The sequence below is a fragment of the Nematolebias whitei genome, chromosome 17 (assembly GCF_014905685.2).
Source record: "Nematolebias whitei isolate Nwh7 chromosome 17, NemWhi1, whole genome shotgun sequence".
Classification (NCBI taxonomy): domain Eukaryota; kingdom Metazoa; phylum Chordata; class Actinopteri; order Cyprinodontiformes; family Rivulidae; genus Nematolebias; species Nematolebias whitei.
This window is the reverse complement of record NC_056514.1, coordinates 38,913,539-38,930,836: the sequence shown is the minus strand read 5'-3', so window position 1 is coordinate 38,930,836 and position 17,298 is coordinate 38,913,539. Positions and strand designations below refer to the sequence as shown.

Here is a 17,298-nt window from a genome sequence, read left to right as displayed (position 1 = left end):
GGCTGATGTAGAGGCAGAGACAGGTTCAGGTTCGGCTGATGTAGAGGTTTGATCAGTGTTTGTCACAGAGGTCTGACCTGGAGCAGGAGCTGAAGCCTCGGCTGGCGTTTCCTCTGTTCTGGTGAGCTCAGAGTCCCGACCTGTTGGGACCTCTGGCAGGACTTTGGGTTCTGTGTTGGTACCAGAACTCTGTGTCTCACTGACGGTGTCTGCTGTGATTGTGGAGTCCTTACGGGGACGACCCCGCTTTCGTTTTGGGGACTGAGGTGGGATCCCATCCTCACACAGTGAAGTGGGCGGAGTCATTTTACTGTCGTGCTCAGTAACCACGGTAACAACCTTAGGGGGCCGGCCCCTCTTTCTTTTTAAAGGCGTAGGAAGAGAATTGGACTCTGTGGAAGCTGCGGTGGCGTCTTTGGCCGGCGTTGTGTCGGTTTTCTTCGGCTGAGTCGCTCCTCTTCCTCGACCCGTGAGCTGCTGCTCTCCGAGCTGAGCGGCCAAACGAGATTCAGTTTCCAGCCTGCGCCGCACAGGAAGGTTCCTGAGGACGGGCATGTCGGGAGAAAGATGTGGAGGAGAGTATGGAGGGTAACTCCGGGCCGGCTGCGGGTGCAGCGGAGAACTCGGGGAGGAGTCTTGGTCCTGAGGAGTCACTTTAGTCTTTTCATCGGGGCTTTGTGAGGAGTTATCTTTGTTTGGTTCGTCTGTAGCATCAGCAGCGTTCTCCTCAGCGGTCGCCTCCTCGGAGGAACCTCCAGTTCCACTTCCTCTGCGTCTCCTCTTCCGTGGCTCCTTCTCCTCCACCACGGTGACCAACCTCCCTGGAAGCTTCCGCAGGACTTTGGCTGAGGGGGAGTCGTCCGTCAGGCCCCGGAGCACCTCACCGTCAGCTGACTGGCGCTTCCGAGGGGACCGGGAGGTGGAGGGGGGAGACATGGGGCTGTGGTCTTTACCGTTGTCGTCTTTGTTCTGATGGTCTGCTGCACAGCTCGAGTCTATTGAAGACTCGGACATCCTCCTCTCCTTCTCCTCCTCACCTGGCGGTTTCCCTGCAGGAGGCGAGATCGCGGGAGATGCAGGCCCTGGGCCGGGATGGGAGCGGGTCGGTTGAGTTCTGGTTTTTGTGGACTGGTCTCTGACAGGAGATGCAGCTTTTGAAGACCTGGAGGCCTCCTGAAGTCTGTTTGATGAGCAGCTTTTAGAATCTGTTCGGGACGTGGCAGCAGCATCTTTAGCGGCTCCTCGTCCTCTCCGGAGTCTTTCAGGCACTTCTCTCGGCGTCGAAGGCTCGGGTTCAAGTTCAGGCGCCGCGCCGCAGAGTCGACCGCTGGCCCTCGTGGAGGTGAGCGTCTTGTCCTTGGGTTTACGTCCACGACGGGCGGGAGCTGGCTGAGCAGGCTCAGAGGAAGCTGGTGTGGACAGGAAGTCGTCGCCATCTTCGTCAGACGTATGATGGAGCATGAGCCCCTCCTTGGCCTGGTCCAGGCCTTTTCTGGCAGCTTCCACTTGCTCCTAAAAACACAGAAATACAGAATTCACATTTGATGCAGAGCGATAAAAACAACTTTAAACTAGGATTAAATCTCAAACACAGAAAATTGTAAAAAAAAATAAACACTGAAGTGTGTTGTGTGGGTCTTTAGTATTTATGTTTCATTTAATTTAAACTGAATTAAAACAAAAAAGGTTCAAACGTTATGGTTTGGTTTATTTAATGTAAATTACTGGGAGGAAACGCCTCACTGAGATTAATCTATTCTGTATTACGCCTCTTAAAAATGCAAATTTGTTGCTTTTTGTAATTAGTTTTCATGACCTCGGGCCCATCGTGCTGCCTGAACAATCGTTACGTTTGCAAATCTTAAAAAATTAATGTACGAATCAAAACGCTCTAATTGGATTATGGCGAGTGGAAAATAGGATTAAACGAAAACAATTCTGAAATACAAATCTCTAAAAAGGGGAAAACATTGATGTTAATGTTAAACCCTAAATAATAATTTACTTCAAATGTTGATTCACAGTAACAATAATTAGCATAGATGCTAACGTTGAAAACCCCATAGAAGGCTAGCAAAATTAGCTTTGTGTTGATAACAGGAAATGTCTCCACAAATCAAAGTTTTAAAACAATCCTGTTATGATAAAATAAATAAGTGGACAGATTTTTTCAAGGTTTAGAGAAAACACTTTGCTGCAACCTGTTTTCACTGCAGGAAGCTACGGTAGCCCTACTAGGACAAGCGTTGCTTCAGCAGCACAGATTATCAAAATATATTTTTTTACATTTGGACTTTGAATCTGAATATTACTGCTAAGGTCAACATCTGTATTTTATTGTCCAGTATTCAGTTAACAGAGCTGATAAAGTATTTAATATTTGATGAAACGTGAGGCGTTACCTCAGCCTGCTTCAGCTCCTCTTTGCAGACGTCTTCTAAGGAGGCTTCCAGGAAGTTCATGGCGTAACGTTCGATGGGAGTGAGCTAAAGAAAGCAGAGAAAAGTGCGTTTACGTAGGAGTTGGTTTTAAGTACCGGAACTCGTTTACAGACCCGCGTTCACTCACCTGTTCCACCAGAGCAGCTATTTCCTGCTCGGCCTTGGAGAGCTCCTCCACCTCCTCCTGCTCCCCTCCGTCATCCAGCGGGATGTTCTCGTTAAACTCGGCCAGCTCCGCCACCTGCTCTGCTTTGGCCTGAGAGGCGGCCACGATGTCCTCCTCATCCTCAGCCCGACACAGAGCCTGAAACGTTTCATCGATTCAGTTCCTGGTTCACGTTGAAGAAAAGCAGCTAAAACGAGCAGAATATCTCGAACCTGCTCCAGAATGGTGGTGCTCTGTTTGTTGACGCCTTCGTCATCGCCAGCTTGGGGCACAGACAGCTCCACCGCCACCTCCCTCTTCTCCCCATCATTGACATCAAACAGCTCGCGGATCGTTTGCTTAAAGAAGGAGAAACAGACAAAGAGTTCTGTTTATTCAGGGCGACAAACACAGGGAGGCTGCTCGCACATCCTTCTTGTAGTAAAAGTTAAATACTTTAAGTGTGGTGTCAAAAAAAAAAAAAAAACGAAATAATTTGTCCTTAAATTTATTATTTACCTAAGGAAACGGCTAAAATGACTGAAAATAAGTCAATAAAGAGCCGAGTGGAACAAAACAGTTCGACAATTTTATGACATATTTTATATTTACGTTCAGATTTATATAGTATGCAGATATAAAAAAAAAAAAAAGTGTTTTGTTTACATTGAGTGCGGACCCACACTTCAGAAATACATATATTTTTATAAATATAAAAACTACTGGAGCACACTCTTTCAAACTGCACTGTTTGACAGTTCAGGTAAATCCTTTTCTATGTTTTTCAGTTCGCAAAGAGTCGCTTAATTTAGATCATTACAGAAAACTGACTATCCACACTAATTCTCTGTCAAAGGTTTTTATTTCCAAGTTCCAAAGACGTGGTACTCTCAGCAGCTGAAGTACATAAAACCTTTTTCTTTTATGAAAAATGGATAAATAAATCCAGCACATCTAAAACATTAAACTTCTCTTGAAGCTGCTGGTTGCTCAGTCTTTAATGGATTAAAACAAACAAAAAAACACCTGATCAGGATTTAACAGGAAGTGTGCTCCAACATGTTTGTCTCATTAAACCCAGTGATTCATTTTCTCTGACTGGGAGAACAATACCTCCTTGAAAAAGGCCGTGGTGAAGTTTCCACCTTCGATTGCCATATCTCCCAACATCCTCTTCTGGTTGGCTTTCTTTAAAATGTTTTCCTCCACTGTGCGCTCACTGATTAACCTGAACGAAGGAAAAAATATATATTTAACCATTTCTTGACTCATTTTCCAACGTGTCTTTTTATTCTGAGAGGGCTGGTGATATTTTTATCTTCAGCACTTTCATTCAGAAAAACAAAATATTTATCAGTAAAAATGTACAAGTGTAGCCACAAATGAGAAAATCACAGGATGGACAATTTCCTTTTTAAACAGTTTCTAAAGTCTTCAATCACAATTAGTCAGAAATCTGTTTTTAAATGATTGACAGTTTTTTTAATCCAGAATAATAAATCTTAAATATATTTTGCTCTGAAGGATTTAATTTAATGTTTAAAAGTGTTATCGTTTACTGCACATCCTGATTTTTGTGTTCTCTTTAAGGCTGCTCAGGATCTCTTTCTGTGTCGTTTCTATAAAATGCCGCTGTTACATCTTATTTATTTGTTACTGGTTTTATTACAAATAAACCAGTTTGAACTGTGTGAAAGAGAAGGTATACGCTCTGATTTTAGTATGTGTGGTCATTAAATGCGTCACCTGTAGATGTGAACGTCTCGGGTCTGGCCGATGCGGTGGCAGCGGTCCTGCGCTTGTGCGTCCATGGTGGGATTCCAGTCGCTGTCGTAGAAAACAACAGTGTCGGCCCCCGTCAGATTCACCCCCACGCCCCCGCTGCGAGTCGACAGGATGAAGCAGAAGATGCGTCGATCTGCGTTGAAGCGCTCCATGAGGGCCTGAGGACGAAGAGGCACAAACGATGAGCACCAGAGGCTGCGAAGCAGGACACGTGGTGCACGTGGACCGTTCGGACCTGTCTCTGCTCCACTCGGGTGCTGCCGTCCAGGCGGAGGTAGATGTGGCCGTGATAGTTGAGGAACTGCTCCAGCACGTCCAACATGCGCGTCATCTGAGTGAAGATCAGAACTCTGTGGCCTCCAGACTTCAGCTTCCGCAGCAACGTGTGGAGAGTCTGAAGCTTACCTGCAAACAGGCGATGCATATTTCAATAAATTGATTAAGTTGATAAAAGTGGGTGCATCTGCAGAAACTTCCACGTAGGGAACACTCTGGGTATTCCCAGAATGGGAACACATTTGCAGCTAAGGATTGTTGAACACCGAGCAGCTTGTTGGTTTGAAGCAGAGTGTTTTATCTACAAATGTATTTGTTTTTTGACGTGCGCTGCTGCCCGTTCTTGGCCAGGCCACCCTTGTGTGAGAGGTCTTGATCTCAACGGGTTTTTATCTGGTTAAATAAAGGTTTAATAAAAATCTTAAGAACACGAGGTCGGCTACTTTAAATCTCATAAAACAACTTCACTCCTGCTCTGCACTTGATGTTTTCTTACATAAACTGGAATCAAAACTCGTGCAAGTACAGATTTTATTTTTTAATGTCCAGATGTCATAAAGGCAGCTCAGACTGTTTACAAGTTGGCTCTTGTTTTGAAAGAAGCCAAACTTTCCTGCTTCTCTTGTTGAACACGCAGCAACTATAATCCATGCTAACTCACCACAGTCGTACTGTATGAGCCTCAGGTCGGGGAACTGAGTCCTCATGCTGCACTGAATGCGATGGAGGCTGCGGGTGAGCGGAGCCACCTGAGCCGACAGCGTGGACGAGAAGACGGCCTGCTTGTGGCTCAGAGATGGAGGAGGATGGCAGCAGTGCATGGAGATCAGAGGAGCCTCCACTGGAGGAATCGCAAACACAAACCTAAAACGACAGTTAGCTTACAAATCTTCAGTCTTAGTTATGATCGAGCAAGTCAGTAAGAAAACCCTTATTTACCGCTCTATTATTTCACTGAGGAGCTCCAGACGTGCTTCCAGGCTGTTGATGGCCTCTCTTAAAGCAGGACTCTGAAGCCAGAAGTCGTCCCTGTTATGCCACTGAGCGTACAGACGGCTGCTGTGTCCCGAGCGACCCCACTCCCCCTCAGCCTTCAGAGCTGCTGGAGATGGACGAGGACCGGGAAGAAAAGTCAGGAAGTCCAAAACCTCTCGGCCATACACTGGTTTCGCCCCGCAGCGACGCTCGTTGACTCCAAAGATGAAGTCCAGTCGGCTGCTGCGCTGCTGTTTGAGGTCGTCGGCCAGCCATGACTGTTGGTGCAGAGAAATGAGAGATGAGGGTGAAAGGCTGGAGGACAAACGGGTCGAACAGCAAAGATCACGTTCGAGAAATCTGTAAGTAAAATCAGCTGTTCATTTATTTTACTTATACTTTTATGTATTTTCCATCGTTCTCTGCAGCTCCAGAAGTTTAAACAAACCTGAGCTGTTACTAAAAAAGAAACTTTACAGACACTCTGCAAGAAGACAACAAACAAAACCAGTTTTCTCATATTGATGCATAACGTGTTCTTAAATTAAAAAAAATATGTTTGTTTTGCCATCTATGGAAACAGACTAAGTTACTGAAGAACTTCAACAATGATGGCGTCCATGAGAAGACTACGCTTGTCAGATTCCACATCTGCCTACAGGTCGCAGCCAAATCATGTGACTCAAGTGGTTTCATTCAACACAGCGTTTTGTTTACATTGAATGTGGACCCACATTTTAGAAATGCATATTATTATATTTGGAAAACTACTGCAAAATGTAACTTGAACAGTTTTCTGCATAAACTTTCCAGAGCCGTGAGAGTGACTCAAAACTAAAAAAGCTAATTTTACATATGAAGTTGTGTAAAACTGAGGCTTCAGATTTGGTTCGAGTCGTCTCTTCAGTCAACGTCGTTCAAGGTGTCACGTAATTTTTTATTTATTTAAAGCTTTAGGATTGAACAGACTTACCATGTGGAAAGGAGAGCGTGGAGGTGGGCGGGGGAGCCTCCTGGGTGGAGGGTTGGGTTTTGGACGTGCACTGGGCTTTGACTTGGTAGAAACTGGTGTTTGAGTACTGCTGTTGTCCCGTGGTGCAGCTGAAGATTTGGACACAGACGGAGAGGAAGTTACCGGAGCTGGAAACGAGAAAGCAGAGCATGGATTACAAAACGCTCGTGTAAAGACGGCTTTGCTTTGTTTAACGCTGGGAATTAAAAAAGGGCAAAGCTTTAGCTTTTATCTCGAGAGAGAAAAATACTCCACAGACTTTCACATTTTAAAAAGCTGGAACAGTTTGTTTCTGAAGGACGAGAGTTTTCGAAGCTCTGCTTTTGGACAAGCGTCCAGCGCTCAAGTAAGGAAAACCTGAGCGTGCGCTCTCACCTGGCTGCTCGGTGCAGGGTGGAGGCAGCTGTACTACTTTGAGGACGGGATGCGGGGGCTGGTTCGGGGTTGAGCTCGGGTGCCTGGGAGGAGCTATGGTGTAGTGGGCAGTAGCGGGACCGGGAGTGCGTGAGGCGATCTGTAGCGAAGCGGTGCTCCTCACAGGGGCGGTGTTGGCGTGAGGATGTGGGGAGAGGGGCAGCGCCTGAGGAGCAACACGTGGGGAAGGGGCCACTGCCAGCGTGGGCACGGGCCCGCCCTCCTTGCCTGCTGACTGACGCACGACGATCTTCACGACTCCGGGGCTGCTCACCATGGGCGAAGAGACTGAAAATAATCAAACCAATCAGACAATGTGTGTCTGATCCCGACAGAGCTCAGCTTGAAGCTGCGCTGAGATTAAAGTGAATAATCCGTGTTAAAAACCTTGAGGTGAGGCGTTGTGCGGCAGCTTGTTTGCACAGGGCGCAGCGGCGGACGTGTTCACAGCGTGCGTGTTGGTCGTTGTCTGAACACTCAGCTGGGCCGGCTGGCTGATGAGGTGATGCTGGACGCCGCCGGACACCAGGTGCATCACATTACCTGTAGAGATACAAACTGATCAAACTGACTGTGTTTAGGAGAGATGCACGATACTGGATTTATGTCCGATATGCCAATTTGTTAAAACTTATTTGGCCGATAACCGATACCAATGTTTTTTCTCCTAGACCTACTTACAGAGAGTACACAGCTTTCTCTGCTGTGGAATTAAAATACTACTTTATTCTTCATGGTCTTTGTGAATTTGTGCTTTCAACTTCGTGCTCACTCAAGATGAGAGTTCTGTGATGGAGTTAAACTCGAAGCAGTCTGCTCCCCAGATAAATCGTGTTAAATTATCATTTTCATATATGAATGTTTCTGTTCAGAGCCCTGCGACGACTTCTGATGTGACTTGGCGTTATAGAAATAAACTGAATTGAATTTAATTAAATTTGGTCTGCTACCAAATGCAGATACCAAAAAGGGGGTTGAAAATAATGTAACACTTCAACTTGGATTATTTTTAAAGTCAAATTTATTCAAGACATTTACTCTCTCTAACACAACAACACTTGACCAGTGTAAATTTTCACAAATCTAAACTCAACGGCGCGCGTGATGTCAACATTGTGCTGGCGCTGCAGGCATCCTTGTCACTGGGTTGTCATACAAAAACAGCTCCTTATACATACATATACATATATATATACATATATACATATACATTATATATAAACAGGGCCTTTTATATCAGCAAGTTATTTTAATGGAATGTTCGATATTTAACTTTATCGCCAATATCGGTCGATACCATTACCACACCGATAATATCGTGCATCTCCATTTAGGAGGGTTTATAACAGAGTGAAATGATATGTAGGTGTCTAACATATAGCTTGTCAAAATGTCTAGAGTTTCAGCATTTTATTTATTATCTCCTTAAGCGTAGCAAACATGGATCATCTTTTTTTTTTTGGACAGTATTCAACGTTCTGCTTCTAATGTTCAGAACCGTTATGGGAATAATATGCCACAATCAATAATTTTTATTAGGTTGAAATCTGGAAATGATCCAAAAATTCCTACTTGATGTTTCATGATCCATACTGGGGTCCAGACCAAACCTGGGGAAGCACAGGTAATACCAACCTTGAACTGGGCGTGGCGCTGCTGCTGGGACTTGGTGGATCTGCGCTCCAGACAGAGTCAGTTTGTTCCCTTGAAGCTGGAAGGTGACGGGCTTGCTGCCCTGACATGTCGACACCGGCCGGCCTGCTAAAGAAGCCAGCTGAGCGATGCTCACCACCTCACCGGCTGAGGAAGAAAGAAAATGGTTAGAGAACTCATTCAGGGCCAGTCTTCATCAAATGCTTTTCTCAAATCAATCTACTGACAAGGCAGCCTTGCTTGCATGTCAGGACTAAGTAAAACCCTCTGGGGCATGACGGTGCTGGGGTTCGGGCTCTGATGAGCTGGAACATTGGCTGCACAGGGAGCAACGGGTGGGCGTACAGTCAGCATCGGTTTCGGCGCGCTGGATCTCACTGCAGTCTGAGGAGTGGGGTTCATCGGGGGGCGAGGTGGAGGAGTGGGTGCCACCGAACAAACCACTAAAAACAAAGCATCGAAGAGCATGTTTTAAAATGTTCGGCTTACATCTTCAAGCCTTTGTCAACCTTTATGTTTACTTAAAGTTGTAAATTTTACACTTGCCTTGCTGAACTGCAGGAGCAGGAGGAGGCGCAGGAGCAGAGGTGACCTCCGTGGCTGGAGGAGGTTTGGAGGTCTGAGCTGCAGGAGGAACTGAGCAGGTGGGTTTGTTCATGAGCAGAACCGACCGATTATCCCCTTTGGGAGGCGGCTGGAACATCCTAAAGTGAAAACATTGAACGTTTGTTTTAGAAAACTAAAACTTTCCAGAATGATAAAACCCATAAACCAAGTCCCAACAACAAATACTGAATTTAGGTCCATGACTAAACTGATGGGCTGTCTACTCCGACTTCTGAAGCAAAGAGGAAAGACAAAAGTTTTGAATTATTGTAGCAGCAGCAGCTTGTACCTGTTGACCTTCATGCGAACCGGTTTAGGCCTTGGAGGGGGTTCAGGGGAATCCATAATCTCCTGGATCAGCTGCCGGCCGACCTTGTGACGCGGCAGGAACACGTCCGCTTGGTAACGAGACACACGGCTCTCTAAACCGACGAGATCGAACATGGAGACGTCGCAGCGCTGAGAGAAACGGAACGGAGGAGGAAAAGTTTCACACTAAAGAACGATTTTATGAACAAACTGAAGCTTTTTCTTTCTGCCGACCTTCAGAGGAGGAATCTCCAGCGCATCCAGCGCCAGAGAGGCGGTTTGGAAGACAATGGGCTGTGTAATGAAGGGAGACTGGATGGGTCGGGGGTCAAACAGGTTGGGGTGGTTGCACACTTTACGGAGCTGCATGAGGATGTTTATCACAGACATGAAGTGACCGCTGGCCAGTGTTTCCTGGGTTCTGTGAATCGGACAGAAAAGAAGCCAATAATCAAAAATCAAGAGGAACTGGAGTAAAAAGTTTGAGAGAAAATATTAAATTACGTGGAGTAAAAAGGGGAGTGTCAAAGTAAATGTACGTTCATTTAATGTTCACCTGCTCTTCCCACTAACCCTCTTTACTTTTACCAACGCTGACTCAGAAGTCACACAATGTTTGTGCCATTTTAACTATTCAAATTAGTTGTTTTTTTATTTAAACAATTTTTACCAACATTTATCCATAAAAAATACTTTTAGATCTTTACAGTTCCATCAAAAACTTTGTCCTCTAAAATCTACTTCAGAATATTTGCTCCACTTTATCTTCATGAACTACTTGGCCCTTTCAGCTACAGATCTGGTAATCGTGTCTTTCAGTTAGATTAGCTTATTTTAGCTTTTAGCTACCGTTTACTCATTTTAGCTTGCAGCTATAGTTTTGGTAATTAGACCTTTTAGCTATGAACTTACTAAATTTAAGCTTTCAGCTAAGATTTTGATAACTGTACCTTTGACATGCATTTAGTTAACTTTAGACATTAGCTATGTTTGCTGCAAATATTAGCTTTTAACTACCGTTTTGCTTATTGTATCATTTAGCTACAGTTTTGCTAATATGAGCTTTTTGATTTGCTAATAGTAAGATTTTCTTGCAAATATTTTCTTTTAGCAGCCACTTTACTCACTCCTCAGACTGAAGAAGACTTTTGGGTAAAAGATGAAACGTTTCAACAAACAAGAATCTGTCAGAGGACCCGACTCAACCTTGTTAGAGCCACGTTTCTGTTTTTAGCTTAGTTTGCTTGTTTTAACTACACTGATTCAACAAACTTAAGAAAAGTCAGCACTTATTGTTCGTTTTTTAAATTTTGAGAAAAAAACAGTAACTTCCAGTTTATCTAGTAATTCGCCAAGTATAAACGCTCTTCTACTGAAGCTAATCATTTAGGGGACTCACGAGGCTTGTGCCATGAAGTCGTCGTAGAGAAACCTCTGCCTCTTGGAGAGGCGGCAGCGCACCACGTGCTCGTATTTCTTGGGCATCTGCTTCTCGACGTCAACCTTGATCCTCCTGAGCAGGAAGGGCCTCAGCACCTTGTGGAGCCTCTTGACCAGGCCCTCGTTGTACTCCTGACTGCCCTCGATCATCCCCGTGAGCGGGTTGGAGAACCACTCCTTGAACTCGCGGTGGGACTGGAAGACGTGCGGCATGAGGAAGTGCATGAGGGACCAAAGCTCCATCAGGCTGTTCTGCAAAGGAGTTCCCGTCAGCAGCAGGCGCCGGTGGCTGTGAGGAGAAAACGGCATTTCATTGAGCAAGTTTTCAGCATTTAAAAACTGATGACTGCATCAAATACTTATTGGGAGCAACAATGTGCAAATTTAGCATTTATAACCATCATTTTCCACAAATGAATCCACATCCAGAAGACATAAAGACAGAAATTTAACTGGAGACACTTTTCCCTCCATGCTAAAAATGAAAGCCACATTTTTAATTTCTAGTTTGGTTCAATTGCTGAGCGAAAAGTCTCGATCTTTAATGCAACCGTAATCACTTCAAGCTTGGATCGTTTCAGCTTCGGCCCGTTTCTGTCGTCTCGCCTGCAGACGGTCCAGAACTCTGCAGCCAGACTCTGAACTGGCACCAGAAGGTGAGACGTTATCGCCTCGGAGTACAAATCTGAAAAGATCTGCACGCATTCCTGCTCCAGACCTTGAAGAACTTCTGAACAGCTTTTTGCAGTTTCTTCCTCAACGGTAGTCGCTGCCATGAAAGACGGGCAGTCGTGGGTGTTTGACAGTCTGTTAGCAAAACATTTCATGAACCAAGGGGGTGAATTTCATTGAAACTGCCACCATCACTTTAAATTTTGGAGGCATCTCGAGTCAAGAAAATCCACCTTACCAAACACAAACACGGCTTTTAACTAGTCAGCTTTACAAATAATTCAACTATGATATGGTAGTAGCTGAGTAATGCCCAACTTTTACTCCAAGTGCCAACATGAGATCTGTTGAATGAAATTTAGTTAGAAAACATTTGGTGTTTATTATCATTGACTGTGATTAGGCCTTATAAGCTTTATTCTTAACGTATTTCTACTTTTTTATTTAACCGTCGTTATTATGGTTTATTGTTTTAATTGTGCTTTAAAAATTCATAAACTTTACAAAAGCTATCCACCAAAGTTACGTCAGGTGCTCCGGACAGTTTCTTTTTGTTGAAACGTTTCGTCTTTCCTCCAAAAGACTTCTTCAGTCCAAGGAGCCTCAATAAACTCAGTATGTGAAGGTGCTGTTTATAAGACTGAGCTTGTTGTGGCTCCTCGGACTGAGGAAGTCTTTTGGAGGAAAGACAGTAGATTTAATTGTAGCTTTATAATCAAAAGTAATCCTGTTTAAAAATGCATGACAACAACACATGATGGCAGAGCCTCTCATTTAAGATAAAATGATGTAAATAAAGAAAGAAGTCAGATTGTTTTTACTTTGCAGAGTTTCTGCTTTGGCTCTCTGCTTCTTATCCCTCAAGTCTCCACGACCCAACAAACCACAGGACCCCCCGAGTGTGAAAGACCTGACTTGAGTTAATCGCAGAGTCCAATTTACACACAGGTGCTCACTTTTATCCTCCATCTGCTTCCTGCAGATCTTCAGAGAAGATCCTCGTGTGAACGACTGTACACGACAAAACTAAGCACCTCCTGCTGTTCCGAGAGCCCGTCTGAGTGAGAAATCACCACCAGCTGGAGCAAAACCTCCAGCCGAACGACGGCGAGACCGTCTCGTCACGGCCATTTTGGAAAGAACAAACAGTTCCAGTTGTGAAGACCAGCTGACAAAAGCTACATTTTCATAAATAAATAAATAGACTGTGGAGAAACAGAACAAACAAACGGCAAATTTAAATTCTAAAGCTGGATAACAAAGTCCATGCTCAATAATCCAGGTATACAATCCAACATTTTCCAGTCAGGTCCAAAGCTGGATCCACACCGACACGTTTATTTTTTGTTTTATTTCACCCTATGATATAGTAAAATATTTATTTTTATGTGTTTGTACTCGAATACTTGATACTTCTTGATTGCTAACATTTTCCATCTTCTCACAGACATCAGGTTACACCAGACAGAAATATAAATTACTGTGTTTAGGGTAAAAAAAAAAAAGTTTGATTAAAACAGAGAAAAACATTATAATTAAAAAAACTTGTAAGACTTGCAAAACATACAGTAATCCCTCGCTACTTGGTGGTTCGTTTATCTCGAACTCGCTCTATCGTGGTTTTTCAAAACAAGACTGGACATGACGCAACTGGCTGATTGATGGACGAGCCGCAAAATCGGCATGGAATTTTTATTTAAAATTAATTATTTTAAATTATTTAGCACCTCCTGCACATTTGTGCAGCCCTTACTGCAGGATAAACTTCCTGCTGCAGCTGATCAGCTGATCTCCTTGCAGAGAGTAAAAGTGGGCGTGGCCAAGAGCGCTTGCAGGTGGCTGAGAGAGGGACATCATGACATTCTGTGCTCTTTCAGAGCGTTTAGAGTTTAGAAACAATGTTTAGAATATTGCAAGAGTGTGGGAAAGGTTTAAAACACCTTTATATATACATACACACAAATAAACTACTAATTACTACTTGTACTACTGTTCCTACTTCGCGGTTTTTTACTTATTGCAGGGCTTCAGGGTGCAACTCCCCCGTGAATAACGAGAGACTACTGTACAACTATACGTGATGCAGCTTTTGTTTATATCAAGCAAAACTTTCCTGGAGAGAAAACCTTCTGTAGCATAAAACTTGTTTCTTATTCTGAATAAAACCTCAAGTGAATAAACAATTGTTGGCCAGATGGCACCATGGCCGGAGCTTCTGCTGCCTTTAAAAATGCTCGTTTCCTTTCCACAGATCAGAACGTGGCTGTACATCGTAATTAATAAACACAGAGGTGGTGAAAAATAATTTGGACAGAAAAAAAAAACAAGACATTTATTAAAAAAACAAACAAAAAAAAGATTTATAAACAATGAAACGGTTACAGAACAAACTTTAAGAAACAAGACGTGGACTATTTACTCCCAGCGGATTTCAAAACATCTGTCTCACATCATAGACGAGATGTTAAATCCCCAACTTTCAGCTTTGAAACAACTGAAATGTATGAGCAGATTGTTTATTTTAACACTTTGAACGAACGGGGGAGTGCCGAGGCTCTACAGACCTGTTGAAGTTCAGCAGGCTCTGCCAGCGCTGGGACTTGAAGTTCTTGATGTTCTGAGCCTCGTCGAGGATCAGATAACGCCAAGACTTTCGTCTGAAGGCCTGGTGATCCTGCAGAACCAGCTTGTATGAAGTGATGCACACGTGGAAAGCATTAGGTTTCGTCCAGCCCTGAGAAAAGACATTGGAGGAAAAAAGACTGTTCTTTTCTTCCCAGTACTGATGTTCTGTTTCTCGTTTATTTTAGGACAACATAAAACGATTGTTTATCCACACAAAGGTTCATTTGTACCACTGGCGATCCACTTTAATTTACTTCATTTTTTATATGAAATGTAACCATCATCACTTTGCCGATAGTTGAATTAACAAATAAACACAATTATCTATTTATCTTATTAGAAAGCTTTTTGCTACTTTTAGCTTTAGCAAGTGTAGCACTCCTGTTAGTTTTTAGCTAATGTTCTGCTCCTTTTAGCTTTAACAACTCAGTTGTAGCTTAAAGTCATTCAGCGCTCAGCATTTAAACTGCATTTTCACAGAAAACACTTTTTCTAGTAGTTTACCATTAAAGGGCTTCAGAAATGGTAAAACAGTGAAGACTTTGAATAGACTGACGAGTGGGGACCACTCCCATCAGCAAGGTGCTAGAATGTTACCTGTCTCTTCAGCTTTCTCTCCTTCTGACTGCCAAAGTAGGTGAGGATTTTAAACCCTGGACACCAGCGCTTCAGCTCCATCTCCCAGTTTAGCATCACGCTGGTGGGAACAATGATGAGGTGAGGACCCCAGTTCCCTAAAAAAGAAAAACGGGCCAGAATCTTAGCATGAATCGTTAAGTCGTACGTGCAGAATTCCCTAAAATCTTCAAGTCAGTTACCTTTCTCACAGGCGAGGTGAGCTAACAGGGCGATCGTCTGGATGGTTTTACCCAGACCCATCTCATCGGCGAGGATCCCGTTCAGCTTTTTCTCGAACATGGTGACCAGCCAGTCCAGCCCGATGTGCTGGTATTCACGTAGCGTGCCGTGAAGCAGAAACGGGATGGGGGTTTTTACCTGGAAAATGGAAGAGAAGCTTTCAGGCCAGAACTAAATAATTAGAAGAAGAAACGAAAAGACTTCGATGTTCTGAACCCGACCTTGGTCGTAGCCAGAGTGTAGCCTTTCGGCTGCAGACTCTCTGCTGTCGCAGCAATATGGCTGATCTCTTTCTTTGGCCGTGAGCTGGAGGAAGGAGGGCTGTGGTCTCCCTCCTTCAGCAAAAGCTCCATCCCTTCTCCACACTCTTCATCAATCTCCTCTTCATCATCCTCAGTCTCATCTTCCTCTGCACTGTCTCCAGGGGAATCTGCAAAGCGTGTTTAAACAAGCGAACCCAAAGTTTCTACAGTTTTGTTTCTAATCAAAACAGATGAAATTTAGCACAAATATCTTGTTTTTAAAAGCGTTAGTACCTGAGGAAGAAGCGCTGCTTTCCACGTCACGCTCGTCTTCTTCATTCTCCATCTCCTCATCCCCAGACACCTCCGAATCAGAACTCACTTTAGAGTCTGAAGCAGAAGGAGCCTCGAAGTCTGAGGCGTACGCTCCTTTGTACTTCTCCAGTAGCTCTTCGAGACTCATATCGCCTGAAAGATGAGCAGAAATAAACCGGGTTGGGTTAATTCTTCTGTTTTGTTTTGTTTAATAAAAATTAAAAAGGTTAATTGTTTTGACCGTAGTTCTTTTGATTAAATAATCTATTTTAAAAGGGCTGTGTAAAAGAAGAAGAAAAAAACACTTGAGTAACATAAAAATAATTAAAATAAATGTTTTTTAATAAATACTTTTTTTTTTTAACTGATGGACTTGCAACCTGTCCAGGTGTCCCCCGCCTCTCGCACAGTGATGGCGGGACATGGGCACCAGTGACCCCCGCGACCCAAAAAGGAAGAAGTGGGTAAGAGAGAATGGATGGATGGCATTAAAAAAAAAAAAGACACTTACCTTCTCTGGCCAAGTCATCAAGTTCCTCAGCATGATTGACATGACCTTCGACTTTCTCCTGAGCTGCTATGGTGTCCTCCTCATCCTCAGCTGGACACAAGAAGGAAAAGAAAAGAAAAACACAAAACTTATTTTCAAAGAATTAAAAATACAATTGTCCAAGAATTATTTATAGAAAATTAACCAAAAGCTGTTGCACCTTTTCAACATCTTGAATTAGACTTACCGTCCTCTTCGTTGGCTGTGAATTCTCTGTCTTCATCCTCTTCCTCAGCTGATGAAGATTCATTTGAGCATTGTTCCTCTGAGCCCGAGTCCTACATTTGAAACGGTGAGTTCAGAAAACTGTGCAACATTTAAACAAACAACGATCTGTCCATAGATGCATGATTCCTTTGCTTCTATTAAAGTGTAATAACTGTGTAATCTACATTAAAATGTCTAAACATATTTACAAACACACATTTTGGTTTACAATGTTCATAATCAATAAAGAGCTATAGTTCAGTAAGCAAACGTCTCATGGATGTTTCACGTAATCCTCAGATTTTCAGTGATTAAAATAAAGAAAAATAAGTGATCTAACAAAAGCAGCAGTTTAGTCAGAATTTGTCCCGTTTGTTAACCAGTCATGTGTTGGTAGTGGGAACAGTGGCACACACACACACAAAAAGTGTTGATGTTTGTAATTCAGGCTAAAACTCATCTAATTGCACTGTTTTATTGTTAAAATGCTGATATTTTAATAAGCAATCGAAGTCACTGTCATCAGATTTCCCAGCTTGCAGCTTCACAGGAAGTTAATCCGGCCAAAGAGGAGAAAGTCGACTAACAGCAGGAAGGAAGAGCACCACCAAGACAAACGTGTTTTTAAATCATCGCTCATAAGCATTATTCATACCTAGACAATTATAATAAATCTACGTAGATCGTAAAATTATTATTTTGTCCAGAACTGCTGCAACAGTTTTCATTTTCCAAGTCCAAGGATTTCATTGTGTTTTCATGAAAACATTTTA

General features: G+C 43.4%; 1 protein-coding gene across 1 annotated transcript in view; it reads right to left on the bottom strand.

The window, feature by feature from the left end:
- LOC119423557 (Snf2-related CREBBP activator protein) overlaps positions 1-17,298 on the bottom strand; it is a gene marked incomplete in the record, with an annotated part of 29,774 nt that overhangs the window by 3,418 nt on the left and 9,058 nt on the right. The window contains 25 exon segments of the mRNA XM_037690956.1: positions 2-1,512; positions 2,403-2,486; positions 2,569-2,745; positions 2,820-2,945; positions 3,700-3,814; positions 4,333-4,529; positions 4,607-4,776; positions 5,309-5,511; positions 5,587-5,900; positions 6,596-6,762; positions 7,010-7,336; positions 7,436-7,591; positions 8,684-8,848; positions 8,929-9,018; positions 9,248-9,405; positions 9,597-9,766; positions 9,851-10,037; positions 11,016-11,345; positions 14,293-14,462; positions 14,951-15,087; positions 15,172-15,349; positions 15,433-15,641; positions 15,748-15,921; positions 16,280-16,369; positions 16,506-16,596. Of these exon segments, the coding sequence (XP_037546884.1) occupies positions 2-1,512; positions 2,403-2,486; positions 2,569-2,745; positions 2,820-2,945; positions 3,700-3,814; positions 4,333-4,529; positions 4,607-4,776; positions 5,309-5,511; positions 5,587-5,900; positions 6,596-6,762; positions 7,010-7,336; positions 7,436-7,591; positions 8,684-8,848; positions 8,929-9,018; positions 9,248-9,405; positions 9,597-9,766; positions 9,851-10,037; positions 11,016-11,345; positions 14,293-14,462; positions 14,951-15,087; positions 15,172-15,349; positions 15,433-15,641; positions 15,748-15,921; positions 16,280-16,369; positions 16,506-16,596 (5,696 nt within the window).